The sequence below is a fragment of the Bufo bufo genome, chromosome 2, assembly GCF_905171765.1.
Source record: "Bufo bufo chromosome 2, aBufBuf1.1, whole genome shotgun sequence".
In the NCBI taxonomy this organism is placed as follows: Eukaryota; Metazoa; Chordata; class Amphibia; order Anura; family Bufonidae; genus Bufo; species Bufo bufo.
The window spans coordinates 211,461,557-211,480,258 of record NC_053390.1 but is presented as its reverse complement, the minus strand read 5'-3'; the positions used below and the strand labels follow the sequence as shown (position 1 = coordinate 211,480,258).

The following is an 18,702-nucleotide window of genomic DNA, read 5'->3' as shown; positions in this document are numbered from 1 at the left end:
CCCGCCGCCTGCAGACCAGGCGGCCCAAGGCAGCATACGCCGAAGCCCGCGTATGCACCCTGTAGAACTCGGTAAGGTGTGCAAGGAAGACCAGTGACCGCCTTGCACAAATGGATGGCCGAAGCCTAAAGCCTCCGGCCCAGGAAAAAACCGACGGCCCTGGCCAAATGAATGGTGACACCAAAAGCAGGACCCTGCCCTTGGTGCGGCAACCACAACAAGAGCCACTCTGAGAAAGCGGAAGAAAGCCACCCTGGAGGCCGTCAACCCTTTGCTCGGACCTCCTGGAAACATAAGAGACCGAACTCGACAAGAGTCGGAGATCTCCAAGTAAAAACTGCAAGGCCCAAACAACGTCCAAATCGGTGAAGTGTCCGTTCCCGGGGGGGGGGGGGGAAGGGGAGGACGACTGCCTCAATGAAATGAAGGACAAATACCACCTTCAGAAGGAAGGAAGAGACGGAATGGAGAACAATCCTGTCCTGGGGGGAAGACAGAAGGCTCGGAACAAGAAGGGCCGCCACTCAGGCACCCGTCAGAGACACGATGGCTACAGAAAACCCAACCGTACAGGACAGAAGGAGTAGAGAGAACTTCTGTAACGGCTCCAAGGAAAAATTGGAGCGCCAAGAGCCCAGTATGTAGTTCCCAGGACGGTACCGGAGGGCAGTACAAAGGAACCCAAGAGCCGCTCCATGGAAGAAGTTCCTGACAGGCCCAGAGGGACGGGGAACGCTGAAAGAGGAAGGACAGGAATGACACTTGATACTTCAAGCAACAGAGTCCCAGCCCCAGGTCCAGGCCGGACTGGAGAAAGACAGAACCATGGAGAAAGGCAGAGTGGGAGAACGCCCAGCTTCCCACAGAACCCCAGGTAAAGCCCTAAGTCCTACCACAGATCCTGGACGAAAACTCGGCTAGAAGCGAACACTAGCGAGCCCACTAGAGTCGCCTGGGCAAGCGGGTGAAAACCCAATGATCAGGCGCGGACCAGTAACACGGGTAGAACAGTCGGTAGAACTGGTCCCGTCGGCCCCCGAGCAAGGTTGTCCCGTATCCCCCCAGAGTGGGGAAGCAGAAGGACAAACGGACAGGAACCAAAGGGTCTGCCCAGCAACCGCCAGGACAAGACAGGCTAAAGCCGAAGCCAATGTAGCCACCACAGGAAGACAGACTACAGTTCCGGTGTGGGAGATCAAAAGACAATCCTGACCAAATGGTAGTCCTCCCAAGTTACCGAGAAGGTGAATCCAAAGCCGAAACATTGCCTAGAATGGAAAAAACGCAATCTGCACCCAGCGGGAGGACAGAAAGCGGTAGACCCGGTAACTAGGCACACAGCTAGTACAGCCAGTGTGGACAAGGGAGACTGAAAAGGAACACCATAACCATCCAAATGAACAAACATGCTCTCCCCAGAGGGAAGGGCAGTGAAGGAACAGCCTCTGAAGCGTGGCCGGAACAGACGCCACATCGGAATGATCTGTACCGAGTGGGAGTCAAACAGAGCCGGCGAGAAAAGGCAGGCGAGACAGAGGCCGGTATAACACCCTCCAACAAAAAAAGGGGGGGTGGGGAACAGAGAGGCCATAGGACAGCTCAAAAGCAGAACACCGCTACACAGAGACGCCCGGTTCACCGCCACGCAGAAGGCGAATACCCTGAAGAACCCAAGGTGGAGGTCCCCCGGACCTGTATAAGCGAGCACCCAAGAGAAGTTGGGTGACCTCCCCAAGAAGAGCGCCCGAACCTGGTAGCAGATCAGACTGAAGCACCGAGGGCGCCAATCCGGAAAGAATCATACCACACTGCACCAGAATGATCTCCTTAGAGAATAGTGCAAGGCTTGCGGCAATCATCGTATCCCAAGAGAAAAAGAATGTCGCAGGAGGAAGGAGGCTACGTACGAGTAGCCCCGTAAGCAGTGAGAAGGCCAACCCACCTACAGGACGAGAAGGCATACACGGCCCAAACAACGCACAAGAACGTCCGCTCACTGCAAAAATATAACACCGCGAAGAGGGCCAGCCACAGAGTGCCACAGTATCTACGGGAGTGCAAACTGAAAGGAGTTATGCACAAGACTAATATGGAATGCGATGGAACGCAAACTGACCGCCCCGAAAGGGAGGAAATGTACCTGGCAAACTGCAGTGGGCAAGAATGCAAAGGCCTGCCCCAAAAAGGGGGAGATGCCCAAGGCCGGACCTACGTCAGAGAAGTAGGGCATACCATACTTCGCCCAGAAAAGCGCCATGCACATGGCCACACAGTATCCAGCGGAAACGCAGGAGGTCCACCTAGGGAAAAGGGGGACATGCATAGGGCTATCCTAGCATTAAGTGAGTGTGCGACAATTCACCCAACACCGAAATTTCGTGAGAGTGTAACTACTCCGCCAATGAAGGGGAACATGTGCAAGTCCAGTACAGCACATACAAGGACAGCCTTGAATCTTGTGAGCGTGCAAAATTCCACCCATGGAATGAGGGGTGGTCACGCCAAGGCCAGCACCGTATCCAAGGGGAGCGCAAGCGTTCCGCCCATGTTAGAGGCCATGCTCAAGGCCAGCAACGTATCTGGTGAGCGTAGTATGCCGCCCAGAAAAGGAAGGGGGGGGGGGGGGGGGGAATCATGCACAAGGCCAGCATCGCATTCAGGGAGAATGCGAGCAGTCGGTGAGAATGTGTGTATGCCACCAGAAGGAGGCATGCCCATGGCCGGCAGCGAATCCAGTGAGAGTGCGTACACCGCCCACGGAAGGGGGGTCATGATGTGGCCGACGGTGGATCCAGAGAGAGTGCATGTATAGGGGTCATGCACATGGCCAACAATGTACAGGCGAGAGAACAACCACCGACCGAGGGAGTGTATGTATGCCGCCACCCGGGAAGGAGGCATGCCCAAGGCCGGTAGTGAATCCAATGAGAGTACATCATATCGCCTATGGAAGGTGGTCATGCACATGGCTGGCAGTGAATCCAGTGAGAGTGCCGAATGCCGTCCACAGAAGGGAGTCATGCCTATGGCAGGCAGCGAATCCAGAGAGAGTGCAGCGTTCCGCCTAAGGAAGGGGGTCGTGCACATGGCCAGCACCGTATCCGGTGAAAATGCAGTATTCCGCCTAAAAAAGGGGGGTCACGCACATGATCGGCAACGAATCCAGTGAGAGTGTAGCGTTCCGCCTATGGAAGGGGGGCACGCACATGGCCGGCAGCTAATCCAGTGAGAGTGCAGAGTTCCGCCTAAGGAAGGGGGTCGTGCACATGGCCAGCACCGTATCCGGTGAAAGTGCAGTATTCCGCCTAAAAAAAAAAAAAAAAAGGGGGTCATGCACATGATCGGCAATGAATCCAGTGAGAGTGTAGCGTTCCGCCTATGGAAGGGGGGCACGCACATGGCCAGCAGCGAATCCAGTAAGAGTGCCGTGTTCCACCTATGTAAGGGGGTCGTGCACATGGCCAGCATTGTATCCGGAGAAACTGCAGTAGGCCGCCAAAGAAAGGGGGATCATGCACAAGGCCAACCCGCAGTTAGGGAGAGTGCAGTATCCCGCCCAGGAGGGGGGTCCTGCACATGGCAGGCACCATAACTGGAGAGGGTGACGAATGTTGCCTACAGAAAAAAGCATGCACCTTGACCAGCGCCGTAGCGCGGAGAGGGCAAAAAAACCCCCAGAAGGGGAAAAAAGAACCTGGCAGCGCCGCAGCCGGGGAGCGCGACACCATGCCGCCTATGGAAGGGGGGCATGTATACAGGCAGCACTCTGAGATGAGGCTGCAGCGTCCTGCGCAGCCCACAAGTCATATATATAATAAATATTTTTTTTATTTTTTTTTAAACACACAGCCTCACTGAGGCAGATGCCACCTACAGGGCACAGATCCACCCATACAGGCCTATCCTCTGTGGGCGGGGGAACCTCCAGGCGGGAAAAGGTTTTTGCGGCTTAGTAGGCCGTGAAGCTGGGGCCTAAATTTTTAGCGGCGCCCGGCGAACCGGGGCCGCACAGTATTTAAAGTAGCGGCCGGGCCTACGGAGCGGCACATACCGGCCGCGGGTGCCCACCCCGCGGGCCGGAAGAGCCGGGGCCTAAATTTTTAGCGGCGCCCGGCTGACCGGGGCCGCAAGTACCTAAAGTACCAGCCGGGCCTACGGAGCGGCACATACCGGCCGCGGGTGCCCACCCCGCGAGCCGGGGACCCGGATAGAGCGGGATCGTCTTGAAGTGGAACACAAGACTTCGGCGCCCGGCCGACCGGAAGGTTCCGACGGTCAGCCGGGGCTGTTGAAGCGCTCCTTTGCAGGCCGCGGTGCCCACCCAGGTGTCCGGAAGTCAGGACCCTGCACCCGGCAGCCATTTTACCCCTGGAGCGGGCCCTTGGCCTAGAACAGCGCTCCTATGATTTCACCCCTGCCGGCAGCTACAACCACCTTTCCCCTGGACCGGTGAGAGCAGGGAGGGTCAGTGGCAGCAAGGCGCGGGCCCTCTGGCCCTGAAGTAGTGGCCGGTAAGAGGGAGGGGGACCCTGAGACCGGGTCTGTGAGGGTGGGACGCCTGCATGACCCCTCCGTCAGGGGCAGCTAGGTGCGGACCTCCGCAGCTCCCTAGGCATTCCTCTTGTAGGAACAAGGGTGCCAATGTCCTGGAGGCCAGGAGAGAGGGAGCAGATGTCGACCTGCGGCAGCCCAGGGCCAGCCTAGGTCTAGCAGGGACAGAAGGGTCCATAGGCCCAGGTAAGGGTCAGGCACGCAGGAGACCGAGGGGGGAGGGGGGGGACGTAGGGCTGGAGAAGCCAATCTCTCACCATAGCCGTCTTCACCCTCGGTCCGTTCCAGCAGGGTCGCCCCTTCAGCTACTGGCACCGTAGTGGCAGGACGCCGGGGGAGGGACTTGGCGTGCGGGCGACCCTTGCGCTGGCGGGATGCAGGGGAGCTGGGCTGCCCTGGTCCACCTTGCCTTCTGTGGGGGAGGCAGCAGTGCGGGTGACCGGCACTGGCGCAGCTCAACCCCGGGAGAACAGAGAGGTCTAGTGCGTCTCTGTTATCCCTGATGATCTGGAACAAAAAGAAAATAAAAAAGTAAAAATCTAAAATTGAAACAAGGAGAAAGCAGCCCTGCAGAGCAGGGAGTGTCTTGCCTCCTTGGACACTAAGCAAAAACTGGCAGTCTCTCTCTCCAGGCTGAGGGTATAGCTGTGGAGGAGGGGCTTAACAGTCTTCACTTAGTGTCACGCCTCCTAGGGAGATGAGCTATACCCAAGGTCTTCTGTGTCCCCCAAGGAAATTGGGCGAGAAAATATAACTAGATGTTCCATCAACTAAAAGAAAACTTGCTTAACAAACAATACTACTAACGTTAGGGTGACCGACTTATTTCAGGGGTAAGATCTACACACGACTGATATTGTTAACAACATTAGGTCCAGATGGCTATTTCAAATCTAGTTTCTGCTAGATGCATTGTTTTTTCACTCCACCCAAAACCACAAGTCCAAGTCCACCCTTCCTACTCGGAAATCACTCTAAATGAAGACACATTAGCGCTCTTACCTCCAGCATAATCCCAGACTCTATGGTTGGTCAGCTGCATTGCATAAGTATGTTGTGTCTCCTCAAAATGTTTATATGCGTGTCTGCTAACATATCTACCACAGCCAATGTGGCCACAAATTAAACAGATCCAAAGGTTCTGCAAGAATGAAAGGAGTTCAATAAGTTATTACACAATTATCCTATGTGCAACAGTGAAGTAAAGGTTTTAGAACGAAAACTGAAACTGTTAGATGTATACTACTAAAGGGGTTGTCCAGGATCAGAATACTGATGGCCTTTCCCCTGCACTGCCGCTAATAAGTACCGTATTTATCGGCGTATAACACGCACTTTTTCCCCCTGAAAATAGGGGCCAAATGATGTATGCGTGTTATACGCCGATATTCATTGCGGCCCGGCAAAGATGCAGCATCACAGACTGCGCTGTATGAGCCGGGAGAGAGGAGGGGCTGGAGTCCGTAACTAGGGGCGGGGCCCGGTGCAGTCACTGTACTCTTACACCGGGCCCCGCCTCTCACCAAAGTATTTATAAACGTGAATCCTTATCCTGTTATTAAGCTGCCCTCTCCCATGTTCCCATGTCCCCCCTGTATCCCCATAGCACTTACTTAAGCTTCAATAGCAGGCAGAGCGGACGGCAGCAGTAACGTCACTCACTGACGTTGAGCGCCTGCTCCGCCCACTTTATGAATGAAGCAGGCGGAGCAGACGCGCGACGTCAGTGAGTGACGTTACTGGTGCCGTCCGCTCTGCCTGCTATGGAAGCGTGTGAATCGTAAGTGCTGTGGGGATACTGGGGAACATGGGAACATGGGAGAGGGCAGCGTTAGTTCAACTTAATAACAGGATAAGGATTCACGTTTATAAATACTTCGGTGAGCAGAGGGCCGGTGTATTGGGGGACACTGTTATGAGGGGGATCTGTGGATGACATATAGCAGTGTCATCCACAGATCCCCCCCATAACAGTTCCATCCACAGATCCCCCCATAACAGTTCCATCCACAGATCCCCCCACCCCATAGCAGTACAATTTGAAATTTAATTTTTTCCCCTGAAATTTCCCTTAAAATGAAGGTGCGTGTTATACGCCTGTGCGTGTTATACGCCGATAAATACGGTAGATAAAAAACAAACAAAGGACCCTTTCAACAAATGATCGTTGGAGGTGCAAAGAGTTGGACCGCCACTGATCGAATATTGATCGCCTATCCAGAGGATAGGCCATCAGTATTTTGATTCTGGACAACTGCTTTAACCTGAACGAAGAAGAGTGATATAATAAGGTATTGGGAAAATATTAAGAAACCTATTGGAAAATAAAGTACTGGCAGGAAAGTGGTTAACTGTAGTCCTGCAGGATAAGCAGATACTTACGCAAGGAGAAAAACACAAGGGATTATGGATTGAGTTAGCACTTCTGCTCCATTATGCAAACAATACTTCTGGCAGAGGAACAACTTGTTCAGTTTGTTCCATGCAAGACAAAGCAGAAGAAAAGGAGTCCATATGTTTTCAGCACTGAGACTCACAACACAGACTTACTTCCTGGACGCCACACTCAAAGCATTTGTTTTCTTCCACCGGTTCTGGAGTTTGGCAGTATCTACACACCGGACATCTGTAACATAGAAGACCCATTGGTTTACACACACGAAGTCCAAAACACTGTTTATGCGGAGGAGGACGATGAAGCCAACTAGCATCAAGTTAGGGCCTCTACAGAAATGTAAAAAGGAAACTGACATCAAGTCGTATTAACCCCTTAATGACTGGTTGCTATTTTTTTTGACGGCAGGAGCTTCGGGTCCTCGGTATGGAGCGACATTTATTGGGGTTACTGCAGTAGAGGGAGTTAACAGCAACCTGAGCAGGTCTGCTCTAAGAATGAGTGGTTTGGCATAGCTCCAGGTCTTAGAGCAACCTCCTGCTCTACAGGTCCGTGACTGCCACATGATCAAAGAAGACTCTTCCCTTTGATTAAATCACTCAGAGCCTGGGCGACCCTTTGCCAGTCCTACAATGGACTCAGGACTGTCTCTTTAGTAAGCATGCAGGCTATGGTATGTCATAGGACATAGTATAATGTATTAGCATATAGGAGTATACTAACACATTATGAGAATAAAATGTAGAATAATTATCAATTGAATTAAAATTAAAAAAATAAAGTTAATTTATTTTTATTTTTTTACTGTGCATACATTATAAAAACAAAAACCCTATTACACAAATGTAATAACCTTAATTTAGGTTATTCGTTGTGAAACGTGAATGTTAGATTTTTTTCTATATATTTGCATGACACTGTAATTTATGGTATATGTAACCCCCACCAAACAAAAAAAAATCTCCAGGCATAAAATAAGGCTTTATCAACCACATCAACGGAAAAAAAAAATACAATTATTAATTGTATATATATTTGGAGAGAGATGAATAGTTAGAATAGTTTTAAAAGTATATCAACCAAAAAACATTACAAAACCACCTACGTGGTGTCCTCCCAGCGTTGTAGGCACTGGCTGTGGAAGCTGTGATTACAGAGAGTAGTCAGAATCCCATTTACTGATTCATCCATCCTCTCCAGGCACACAGTGCATTTGGGGAGCTCTGTGAGATCCATCACTGGCAAACTGGCCCCCTGGAAAGGACATTGCAAAAAATTATATAACACACTATAACCCTCCTATCGTTACACATAGACACTTCACACAATTCAGAATTTACAGAGCTTCTGTAAATTACCTTGCATTTTTTAACTTTCAGTGGCTCCTCTCACTAAGGCTATAGGATACAATCCCCCTACCTACGGTCTATTAATTTACATAAGGGGTACAAAGTTATCATTTCATATGTTCCATAAATTCTATATTTAAAGGGGTAGTCCAGCCTTATCTAAGTGATCGCATATCCTCTGGATAGGTCATCACTAACTGATCAGCAGGGGTCTGACACCAGTGAAGTCAACTCTGGTCACTGCAGCAATGCCACCAGTGAATTCAACCCTGGTCACTGCAGCAATGCCACCAGTGAATTCAACCCTGGTCACTGCAGCAATGCCACCAGTGAATTCAACCCTGGTCACTGCAGCAATGCCACCAGTGAATTCAACCCTGGTCACTGCAGCAATGCTACCAGTGAAGTCAACCCTGGTCACTGCAGCAATGCCACCAGTGAATTCAACCCTGGTCACTGCAGCAACGCTACAAGTGAAGTAAACCCTGGTCACTGCAGCAATGCCACCAGTGGAGTCAACCCTGGTCACTGCAGCAATGCCACCAGTGGAGTCAACCCTGGTCACTGCAGCAATGCCACCAGTGAATTCAACCCTGGTCACTGCAGCAATGCCACCAGTGAATTCAACCCTGGTCACTGCAGCAATGCCACCAGTGAATTCAACCCTGGTCACTGCAGCAATGCCACCAGTGAATTCAACCCTGGTCACTGCAGCAATGCCACCAGTGAATTCAACACTGGTCACTGCAGCAATGCCACCACTGAAGTCAACCTTGGTCACTGCAGCAATGCCACCAGTGAAGTCAACCCTGGTCACTACAGCAATGCCACCACTGAAGTCAACCCTGGTCACTACAGCAATGCCACCACTGAAGTCAATGGGAGCAGCACTGCAGAGATGAGCTCTATCCAATACACAGTTGACGATGCTGTGTAATTGCAGCGTAGACTTCCAGAGAAGGCGCTACACTCGAACAGCTGATCGGTGAGGGTGTTGATCAGCCAGTGATGGCCTATTCTGAGGACAGGCCATCACTTAGAAAAAGCTGGACAACCCAAGCCAAGAACATCTCTCCCACTCATAGACACTATAAATGTAATATACTCACATCTTCTGATTTAAACACCTCTGCCCTTTCCACATAGACCAGCTGACATACATCCTCTTCAATAGAGTTGAACTGACGTCCGTTGTTCAACATGTAAAAGCTGTCTGCGTCCGCCTGAATAGAAATAAGAAATGTAGAAAAACTCATCTATGTATGGCACTGATGTGAACAGGCAGCATCCACAGCCTACTAGTGGTGGCGATGTATGTGTGACAAGTGAACATTAATTCTACTCTTGTCATGCTGTCACCGGACAGTGCCGCTCATTCACAATGCTACACTAGATCAGTCAGTTTTGTCCCGGGGTTCTGTCACATGGAACGTGTTCATGACATATGCAGATTCTGTGTAAATGCCAGTACAAACTGATGTGGGATGTGGATGTAAAATGGGTCACAATAGTTTAAAGAACATGTGGAAAGAGACATGTGCCCAAAGAGAAACGTATATTAAATGGGCATTCACACCCATTGTCCACAGGATTTGCCTTAAAGGGGGTATCCTATGAAAAATATTACTATGCATTGAATACATGCAATACAAATATTGTTATATTTTTTTTTTTTTTTTTTATGTACATTACATTTTCCTCTCTGGTAGCCCCCTGCTGTATATGCGTCTGTATACGCGCATGCATCCAGAGGAGGACAAACATGCTTATTAGCTTCCCTGCAACCCTCAGTGATCTAACAAAGAAGCAAATGAAGCGGTCCTACCTTCTCTCCTTCCTTAACTCTCATTCATTCATACTTCTGAATGCATAGAAATAGATAGCTATATTTCTTTGTAGACAGCGGAGAAGGAAATTGTGGGGGCATTACATCCCATATGTATCTCTGGGGCTATATGTGAGGGAATATTTTGTATCTAGGAGAGGAAGGGGTAACAAGGGCTAACGGCAATGCACCCTGAGAGATAGGGGAGTTCAATTTGTGGAATAACTACTTTAAATGTTTGATAAATGAAGATGCCACTGGGGCCCCCCAGGCAAAGAGTGAACGGCTCTCTTCATTTGTTTCTATGGGAGTCAGTGTAACATGTCCAAAAAATTCTACTTTTAATTCAGAAACATCTTAAACATGCTGTTAAAGGTGACCTGTCACCACAAAATGCAATGCTATCTGCAGGTGGCCTGTTATAGAGCTGAGTGGATTGATCTATAGTCTTGTAGGAAAAGATTCATTAAAATGTGTGATTTATACCTCTGCCATTTCTGATTTCATCGTTAATGGGTAGGTTTTATCAATATATCTCTGTATACACACTTAGGGTCCATTCACACGTCCGTAAGTGTTCTGCGGATCCGCAAATTGCGGATCTGCAAAACACGGACACTGGCAATGTGCATTCTGCAATTTGCGGACCGCACATCGCCGGCACTAGAATAGAAAATGCCTAATCTTGTCCGCAATTGCGGACAAGAATAGGACATGTTCTATTTTTTTGCGGAAATGGAAGCACGAATGTGGAAGTGTGGATCCGCAAATGCGAACAGCACATTCCGGCCCCATTAAAAATGAATGGGTCTGCACCCGTTCCGCAAAATTGCAAAACAGATGCGGACCCATTTTGAGGACGTGTGAATGGACCCTTACACAGAGAATGCTAGCAATCACTGATAACACATCCATGTGTACAACTATCAGTGACTGACAGCTATGTATGTATACACACTTACACAGAGAATGCTATAAATCACTGATAACACCTCATTATTTACAGGTATCAGTGACTGACAGCTATCTATGTATACACAATTACAGAGAGAATGCCATCAATCACTGATAACACCTCCCCCGTGTACAGCCATCAGTGACTGACAGCTATTTCTGTATACACACTTACACAGAGAATGATATCAATCACTGATAACATCTTCCCTATGAACAACTGCAGTCAGAAAGAGCAGAGATATAAATGTATACATTACAAGTTTTACTGAATCCTTTCCCACAAATCGACATATTAATCTGCTCAGCTTCTCCTGCTCTATAACATGCTGCCTGCAGATTACACTGCATTTTGTGGTGACAGGTCCTCTTTAAGTTAACACATACACACTATAAATATACTCACATCTTCACATTTAAAAGCTGGCTTGGCTGTTTCTGTAAAAGAAGTGAATGGAGACAGCCATATGTGCTGCTACTACTTCATTCATTCTCTACCTGTATGTGTTGGCCGGCGGCTGCCTCAGCAAGCATCTAGCAGGCATTTAGGACTCACATTGATCAGACATTTATGGCATACTCTGTGGACATGCCATAAATGCCTATGGCTAGTTTCACACCTCCAGCAGACTGGCATAAAATGTCGAGAATCGCCTAGACAAAAATCATTGCGTGCAATCAATCGGGTCTGGGGGGGCAATCGGCAGTATCCGTTAATGGCAGATCCGGAGAACTCCAGCAGGTTGTTCTATGCTGGAACAGCCTGCTGGAGAAGACAGCCGCAGATGTGAAACTAGCCTAAGATGTAAATACCCCTTTAAAATTAGACATGCACAATGAGGGTAGAAAACTGTTGGAGGCAGGGGATAGAAGTATACAGCAACAGTAGAGAGAGTATTTACATTTACACTTGGAATATTAAGTAGGTTTTAGGAGAGGCAAATATAGACTTCTAGGGAAGTCAGGATTTCCAAAGGACAAGATAACAATAAAGGTTATAGGGTAAAGGGAACCAAAAAGCCCCCCGTTGATAGACTGAAGTATGCCATTCTCAAGACCGTTCTGTACAGTGGCAACCTACCTGCTTGCTTAAGTCAAAGAACAAAGCCTACCACACAAAGTGCTTGCACTTAGCCAATGGCACCTGCAGGGATGCCATAAGGATATTAATCTGAATCAAAGCATCTTCACTTAAAACATGAAGAGCAAATAAGGCTTCAGTCACACATTCTGGTTTATGCCCATATGAATGGGATTATAAAACAATCTATCTACTCAATGTGAATGAAAACTGCATGGTTTTGCATCTACTGTCATCAGTGCATAACAAATTAAAGGGCATCTCTCAGTAGATTTGTACCTATGAAACTGCTGACCCGTGACACGTGCGCCTGGCAGCAGAAGGCATCTGTGTTAGTCCCATGTTCATATGTGCCTGCATTGCTGAGAAAAGTGAAGTTTTAATATATGCAAATGAGCCCCTAGGAGCAACAGGGGCTCTGCTCTCTCTGCAACTGCACCGCAGTTGCAGTGTTAGGAATATTTTCCTAGAACCGTCTCTTAAAATAAAAAGTGCATGTGATATGTACAAATATAACAACTTTGAGTTCATAAACCAATAAGTACCTGGGAGCTGAACTTTATCAGAACCATGTACTGATTCGGTGTAGAGTCCCGGATTATTTTCATATGCTCAATTACTTCATTAAAGTGGGCCACAAACTTCATCAGATCATGGCTGGTCATTGTAGCAGGGACTGTAAGAATGCAGATCATTGCGCTACGTCTGACGTCTTCTTTTAAGGAAGTCATCTTGCTAAAAAGAGACAGCACGTTGTTACAACTGGGAAACATGAAATGGGTCTCACAACATTCACATGCAGTTCATAAGGGGCCTGTAATAAACAGCGCATAATACAAGGGCACTGGCTGCTTAGTAGAAATCAGATTCTCCATCCTGCAAGCTGGTCAAACCCTTATTCTCGGATATGAAGTTAGTGAAGTACATGGGACTTCAGGGCATGTTGCCAAATTCTATGCTGCAAACAATTTCTAGATGAGGACTGAACAGCATATACAGCAATGACTGAAAAATAAAAGTCAGTCACAAAGCAGTATGGTGTCCTATACTTAGGCTACTTTCACACTAGCGTTTTTACTGGATCCGGCAGGGTTCAGCAAAAAAGCTTCCGTTACTGATAATACAACTGCCTGCATCCGTTATGAATGGATCTGGTTGTATTATCTTTAACATTGCCAAGACGGATCCGTCATGAACTCCATTGAAAGTCAATAGAGAACGGATTTGTTTTCTATTGTGGCAGATTGTGGCAGAGAAAACGGATCCGTCCTCGTTGACTTACAATGGGGGTCATGCTGGATCCGTCTTGCTCCGCATCCCAGGACGGAAAGCAAAATACAACATGTTGCGGTATGAGAACGGAACGGAATGCATTTTGGAGCATTCTGTTCTGTTCACTTTTGTCCCAATTGACAATGAATGGGGACAAAACTGAAGAGTTTTTTTTTCTGGTATTGAGCCCCTATGATAGATCTCAATACCAGAAAACTAAAAAGCTAGTGTGAAAGTAGCCTTACACTGATAAATGTAAGCTTATGCAAATGGGAAGGAATGATGCAAGTCACCAGTACATACTATATGGTAAAACATGGAAAAGTATTTGACACTAACGGGTAGAAACCAGTGTCAGGCAGCTGCAGCCAATGCCAATAAGATTATTGTTTGCATCAAAAGAGGCATAGATGCCCGTGATGAGAACATAGATGCCACTTTACAAATCACTTGTCAGATCACACATGGAGTACTGTGTACAGTTCTGGGCTCCTGTGAACAAGGCAGACATAGCAGAGCTGGAGAGGGTTCAGAGGAGAGCACCTAAAGTAATAACTGGAATGGGTGGACTTCAGTACCCTGAAAGATTTTAAAAATTAGGGTTATTCACTTTAGAAAGAAGTTGATAGAGGGGAGATCTAATTATTATGTATAAATATATCAGGGGTCAGTACAGAGATCTATCCCATCATCTATTTATCCCCAGGACTGTGACGAGGGGACACCCTCTGCGCCTGGAGAAAAGAAGGTTTGTACACAAACATAGAAGAGGATTCTTTACGGTAAGAGCAGTGAGACTATGGAACTCACTAAAAGTTCAAGAGGGGCCTGGATGTATTTCTGGAGTGTAATATTACAGGCTATAGCTACTAGAGAGGGGTTGTTGATCCAGGGAGTTATTCTGATTGCCTGGAGTCGGGAAGGAATGTTTGTTCTGTATGATTGGCTCCTACCTTATGTGGCGTATTTGCTTTCCTCTAGATAAAACTTGCAGGATAATAGACTGAACTAGGCGTATGGTTTTTTCAGCCTTACAATGTTACTGTGTGGTTACAGTGGTTGTCCTACTCTCCACCACTGAACTTCCACTGCTCAAGTTGCAATGCTCGCCAGGTCCCTGTTTCATTTGCTTTTGAACACACAGGAAATGCCTACATAGACAATCACGGGCCACTGAAGTTACCCACCGCAGCCAGTGACTGGTTGAGCGGGCATTTTGTGCGTGTTGAGAAGCAACAAGTAGTAGTGATCAGCAGGGCCAAGGCAACTTTAAAACTATCCACCCATTTTTTTTTGTAAAAATATATTCATATATTTTTGTGTGATAAAAAAAAAAAAAAAACTTGATGGAATCGTACGTCTCTTACTTCTATTATTACTTATAGAGAAAAACTTGAATGCAACCATTGACTATCCAATCATCCTGGAAATCACATATTTAATAACTAGTAGATCCTGTGCCAGGTCGTTGACTGGAAGGGCATAGTTCTTGCTCCAGTCCTTGTGCAATCCATATATAGAAATATCTATGCTCACGAAAACTAAATAATAGTTGTAAGGGAAAGGCATCAGCTGTTTTGAATACCTAGGACAAAGGAATATCACTGTGTGTGTTGCCCCACTGGCCAACTTTTGTAGACACTGATAGAATCCAGCAAACGTGCTTGGGCAGCAAGAACCACTTGGCACAGCAGAGGCCAAGCATGGACCCCCTTGTGCTTGCTAGCTACTACATTCCTGTATTGGAGTGAGTTTGAATGAGATGGCACCCCACCTGGTACCACCCACATCACAAAGTACATTCCTGTACAGCTAATTCGCTGCCTGTAAAGGACGGTAAAAGAAGAAAAACAAAAAAAAAGTCTTTAATAATATAAATTAAAATAAAAGCATCACGCCCTAACAATGTATTAGACACAGGCAGGTGGGATCCTGAATTGGGGTCTGTTCTATGCCATATAATCAAGCCTGATTAATACTGTGTCAGGATACAAGGGTCTGAATAAGTGCACTCTATGGATATTGGTGCATTCAAAATACACCCAGACATAAGAGCTAATAACATCTGGAAAAGTCAGACCCAGTCCTTTAAAAAACATGGACCTGAAAGTGCCTGTTTATGGGGTAATCAATTGAGGGGTCCCTGCCTAGGATTAAAGCATCTCAATGTACAAAGTCACATAGTAAGTAAATGCAATCTGATTTTTATGAATCCATTCTCAGCCCTGAGTGCTTTGTGATGCATTGGATACAGTAACAATGGCCTCCAGCACCCTGTAACATACTATAGTATTGCGGAGTCGGGATACAATTCATGTGCTACCAGCTCAGAGTGCACAGAGATTGACAAAGATAACCGCTTCTAAAATGTAATAGCCAATCCTACTCGACGCGTTTCGAGTGTTCCTTTTGTGGACACCTCATCAGGAGCTAGGACATGCGATAAACTAGTAAGAACTCAATGTACTAAGGACGAGTGGTATTACGCGTTTCGTGTGTCTCTTTTGCGGACACCTCATCAGGAGCTAGGACATGCGTTATACTAATAAGAAACTCAATGTAAGTATGCGCGGTATCGAGCTGCACATGTGGCGTGCAGCGTCTCCAGCACCAGTATGGCCGTGCTCGCCCGCCCTTTTGTGCTCATTAAATAAGGATGAGCCATAGTTGGGGTATAGGCGAATCCAGGATGGGAGGCCAAGACGCTCCATGTCCCGAAGTGTCCTGCATGAGTATACAGTTATGAGTCTACACTGCGTGCAGAATTATTAGGCAAATGAGTATTTTGACCACATCATCCTCTTTATGCATGTTGTCTTACTCCAAGCTGTATAGGCTCGAAAGCCTACTACCAATTAAGCATATTAGGTGATGTGCATCTCTGTAATGAGAAGGGGTGTGGTCTAATGACACCAACACCCTATATTAGGTGTGCATAATTATTAGGCAACTTCCTTTCCTTTGGCAAAATGGGTCAAAAGAAGGACTTGACAGGCTCAGAAAAGTGAAAAATAGTGAGATATCTTGCAGAGGGATGCAGCACTCTTAAAATTGCAAAGCTTCTGAAGCGTGATCATCGAACAATCAAGTGTTTCATTCAAAATAGTCAACAGGGTCGCAAGAAGCGTGTGGAAAAACCAAGGCGCAAAAGAACTGCCCATGAACTGAGAAAAGTCAAGCGTGCAGCTGCCAAGATGCCACTTGCCACCAGTTTGGCCATATTTCAGAGCTGTAACATCACTGGAGTGCCCAAAAGCACAAGGTGTGCAATACTCAGAGACATGGCCAAGGTAAGAAAGGCTGAAAGACGACCACCACTGAACAAGACACACAAGCTGAAACGTCAAGACTGGGCCAAGAAATATCTCAAGACTGATTTTTCTAAGGTTTTATGGACTGATGAAATGAGAGTGAGTCTTTATGGGCCAGATGGATGGGCCCGTGGCTGGATTGGTAAAGGGCAGAGAGCTCCAGTCCGACTCAGACGCCAGCAAGGTGGAGTACTGGTTTGGGCTGGTATCATCAAAGATGAGCTTGTGGGGCCTTTTCGGGTTGAGGATGGAGTCAAGCTCAACTCCCAGTCCTACTGCCAGTTTCTGGAAGACACCTTCTTCAAGCAGTGGTACAGGAAGAAGTCTGCATCCTTCAAGAAAAACATGATTTTCATGCAGGACAATGCTCCATCACACGCGTCCAAGTACTCCACAGCGTGGCTGGCAAGAAAGGGTATAAAAGAAGAAAATCTAATGACATGGCCTCCTTGTTCACCTGATCTGAACCCCATTGAGAACCTGTGGTCCATCATCAAATGTGAGATTTACAAGGAGGGAAAACAGTACACCTCTCTGAACAGTGTCTGGGAGGCTGTGGTTGCTGCTGCACGCAATGTTGATGGTGAACAGATCAAAACACTGACAGAATCCATGGATGGCAGGCTTTTGAGTGTCCTTGCAAAGAAAGGTGGCTATATTGGTCACTGATTTGTTTTTGTTTTTGAATGTCAGAAATGTATATTTGTGAATGTTGAGATGTTATATTGGTTTCACTGGTAAAAATAAATAATTGAAATGGGTATATATTTGTTTTTTGTTAAGTTGCCTAATAATTATGCACAGTAATAGTCACGTGCACACACAGATATCCCCCTAAAATAGCTAAAACTAAAAACAAACTAAAAACTACTTCCAAAAATATTCAGCTTTGATATTAATGAGTTTTTTGGGTTCATTGAGAACATGGTTGTTGTTCAATAATAAAATTAATCCTCAAAAATACAACTTGCCTAATAATTCTGCACTCCCTGTATATCCATTATCATTAATGTAAAAAAAAAAAAAAAGGAAGGGGACAGATATTAGAGCAGCGAGAAAGAAGGGTAAAAGAAAATAATAATATTACAGCTCAAAAGGTAAGTTCCATTAACCAGGTATTTGATACCCTACAGTAAGGCCTCTTTCACACTTGCGTTGTCCGGATCCAGCGTGTACTCCACTTGCCGGAATTACGCAAGTGTACTGAAAGCATTTGAAGACGGAACCGTCTTCCAAATGCTTTCAGTGTTACTATGGCACCCAGGACGCTATTAAAGTCCTGGTTGCCGTAGTAGGAGCGGGGAGCGGGGGAGCAGTATACTTACAGTCCGTGCGGCTCCCGGGGCGCTCCAGAATGACGTCAGAGCGCCCCATGCGCATGGATGACGTGATCCATGCGATCACGTGATCCATGCGCTTGGGGCGCCCTGACGTCACTCTGGAGCGCCCCGGGAGCCGCACGGACGGTAAGTATACTGCTCCCCCGCTCCCCGCTACACTTTACCATGGCGTCGCGGCAGCCATGGTAACCATTCAGAAAAAGCTAAATGTCGGCTCCGGCAATGCGCCGAAACGACGTTTAGCTTAAGCCTTTCAATGGGCATTAATTCCGGATCCGGCCTTGCGGCAAGTGTTCCGGATTTTTGGCCGGAGCAAAAAGCGCAGCATGCTGCGGTATTTTCTCCGGCCAAAAAACGTTCCGTTCCGGAACTGAAGACATCCTGATGCATTATGAACGGATTTCTCTCCATTCATAATGCATTAGGATAATCCTGATCAGGATTCTTCCGGCATAGAGCCCCGACGACGGAACTCTATGCCGGAAGACAAGAACGCAAGTGTGAAAGAGCCCTAAAAGAGCTGTGAACAGGGCCGGATTAACGTAGGGGCGGATGGAGCTGCAGCTCCAGGCCCCTGCATGAAAATAGGCCCAGCAGCCCGCATAGGCCAACTGGAGCTAGGCC

At 47.3% G+C, this 18,702-nt stretch overlaps 2 protein-coding genes across 2 annotated transcripts in view; one reads left to right on the top strand and one right to left on the bottom strand.

Moving 5' to 3' along the window:
• Positions 1-18,702, bottom strand: part of LOC120988571 (BRCA1 associated protein) — a 73,861-nt gene that overhangs the window by 26,383 nt on the left and 28,776 nt on the right. Inside the window, exons 4-8 of the mRNA XM_040416106.1 lie at positions 12,701-12,890; positions 9,405-9,518; positions 8,052-8,200; positions 7,102-7,177; positions 5,554-5,692 (exon numbers count right to left, since the gene is read on the bottom strand). Of these exons, the coding sequence (XP_040272040.1) occupies positions 5,554-5,692; positions 7,102-7,177; positions 8,052-8,200; positions 9,405-9,518; positions 12,701-12,890 (668 nt within the window). The remainder of the gene's footprint in view (positions 1-5,553; positions 5,693-7,101; positions 7,178-8,051; positions 8,201-9,404; positions 9,519-12,700; positions 12,891-18,702) is intronic.
• The window catches only part of ACAD10 (acyl-CoA dehydrogenase family member 10), a 139,115-nt gene continuing 127,689 nt past the window's right edge, over positions 7,277-18,702 (top strand). The window contains exon 1 of the mRNA XM_040416104.1: positions 7,277-7,370. The gene's annotated coding sequence lies outside the window, so the exon portion shown is untranslated. The remainder of the gene's footprint in view (positions 7,371-18,702) is intronic.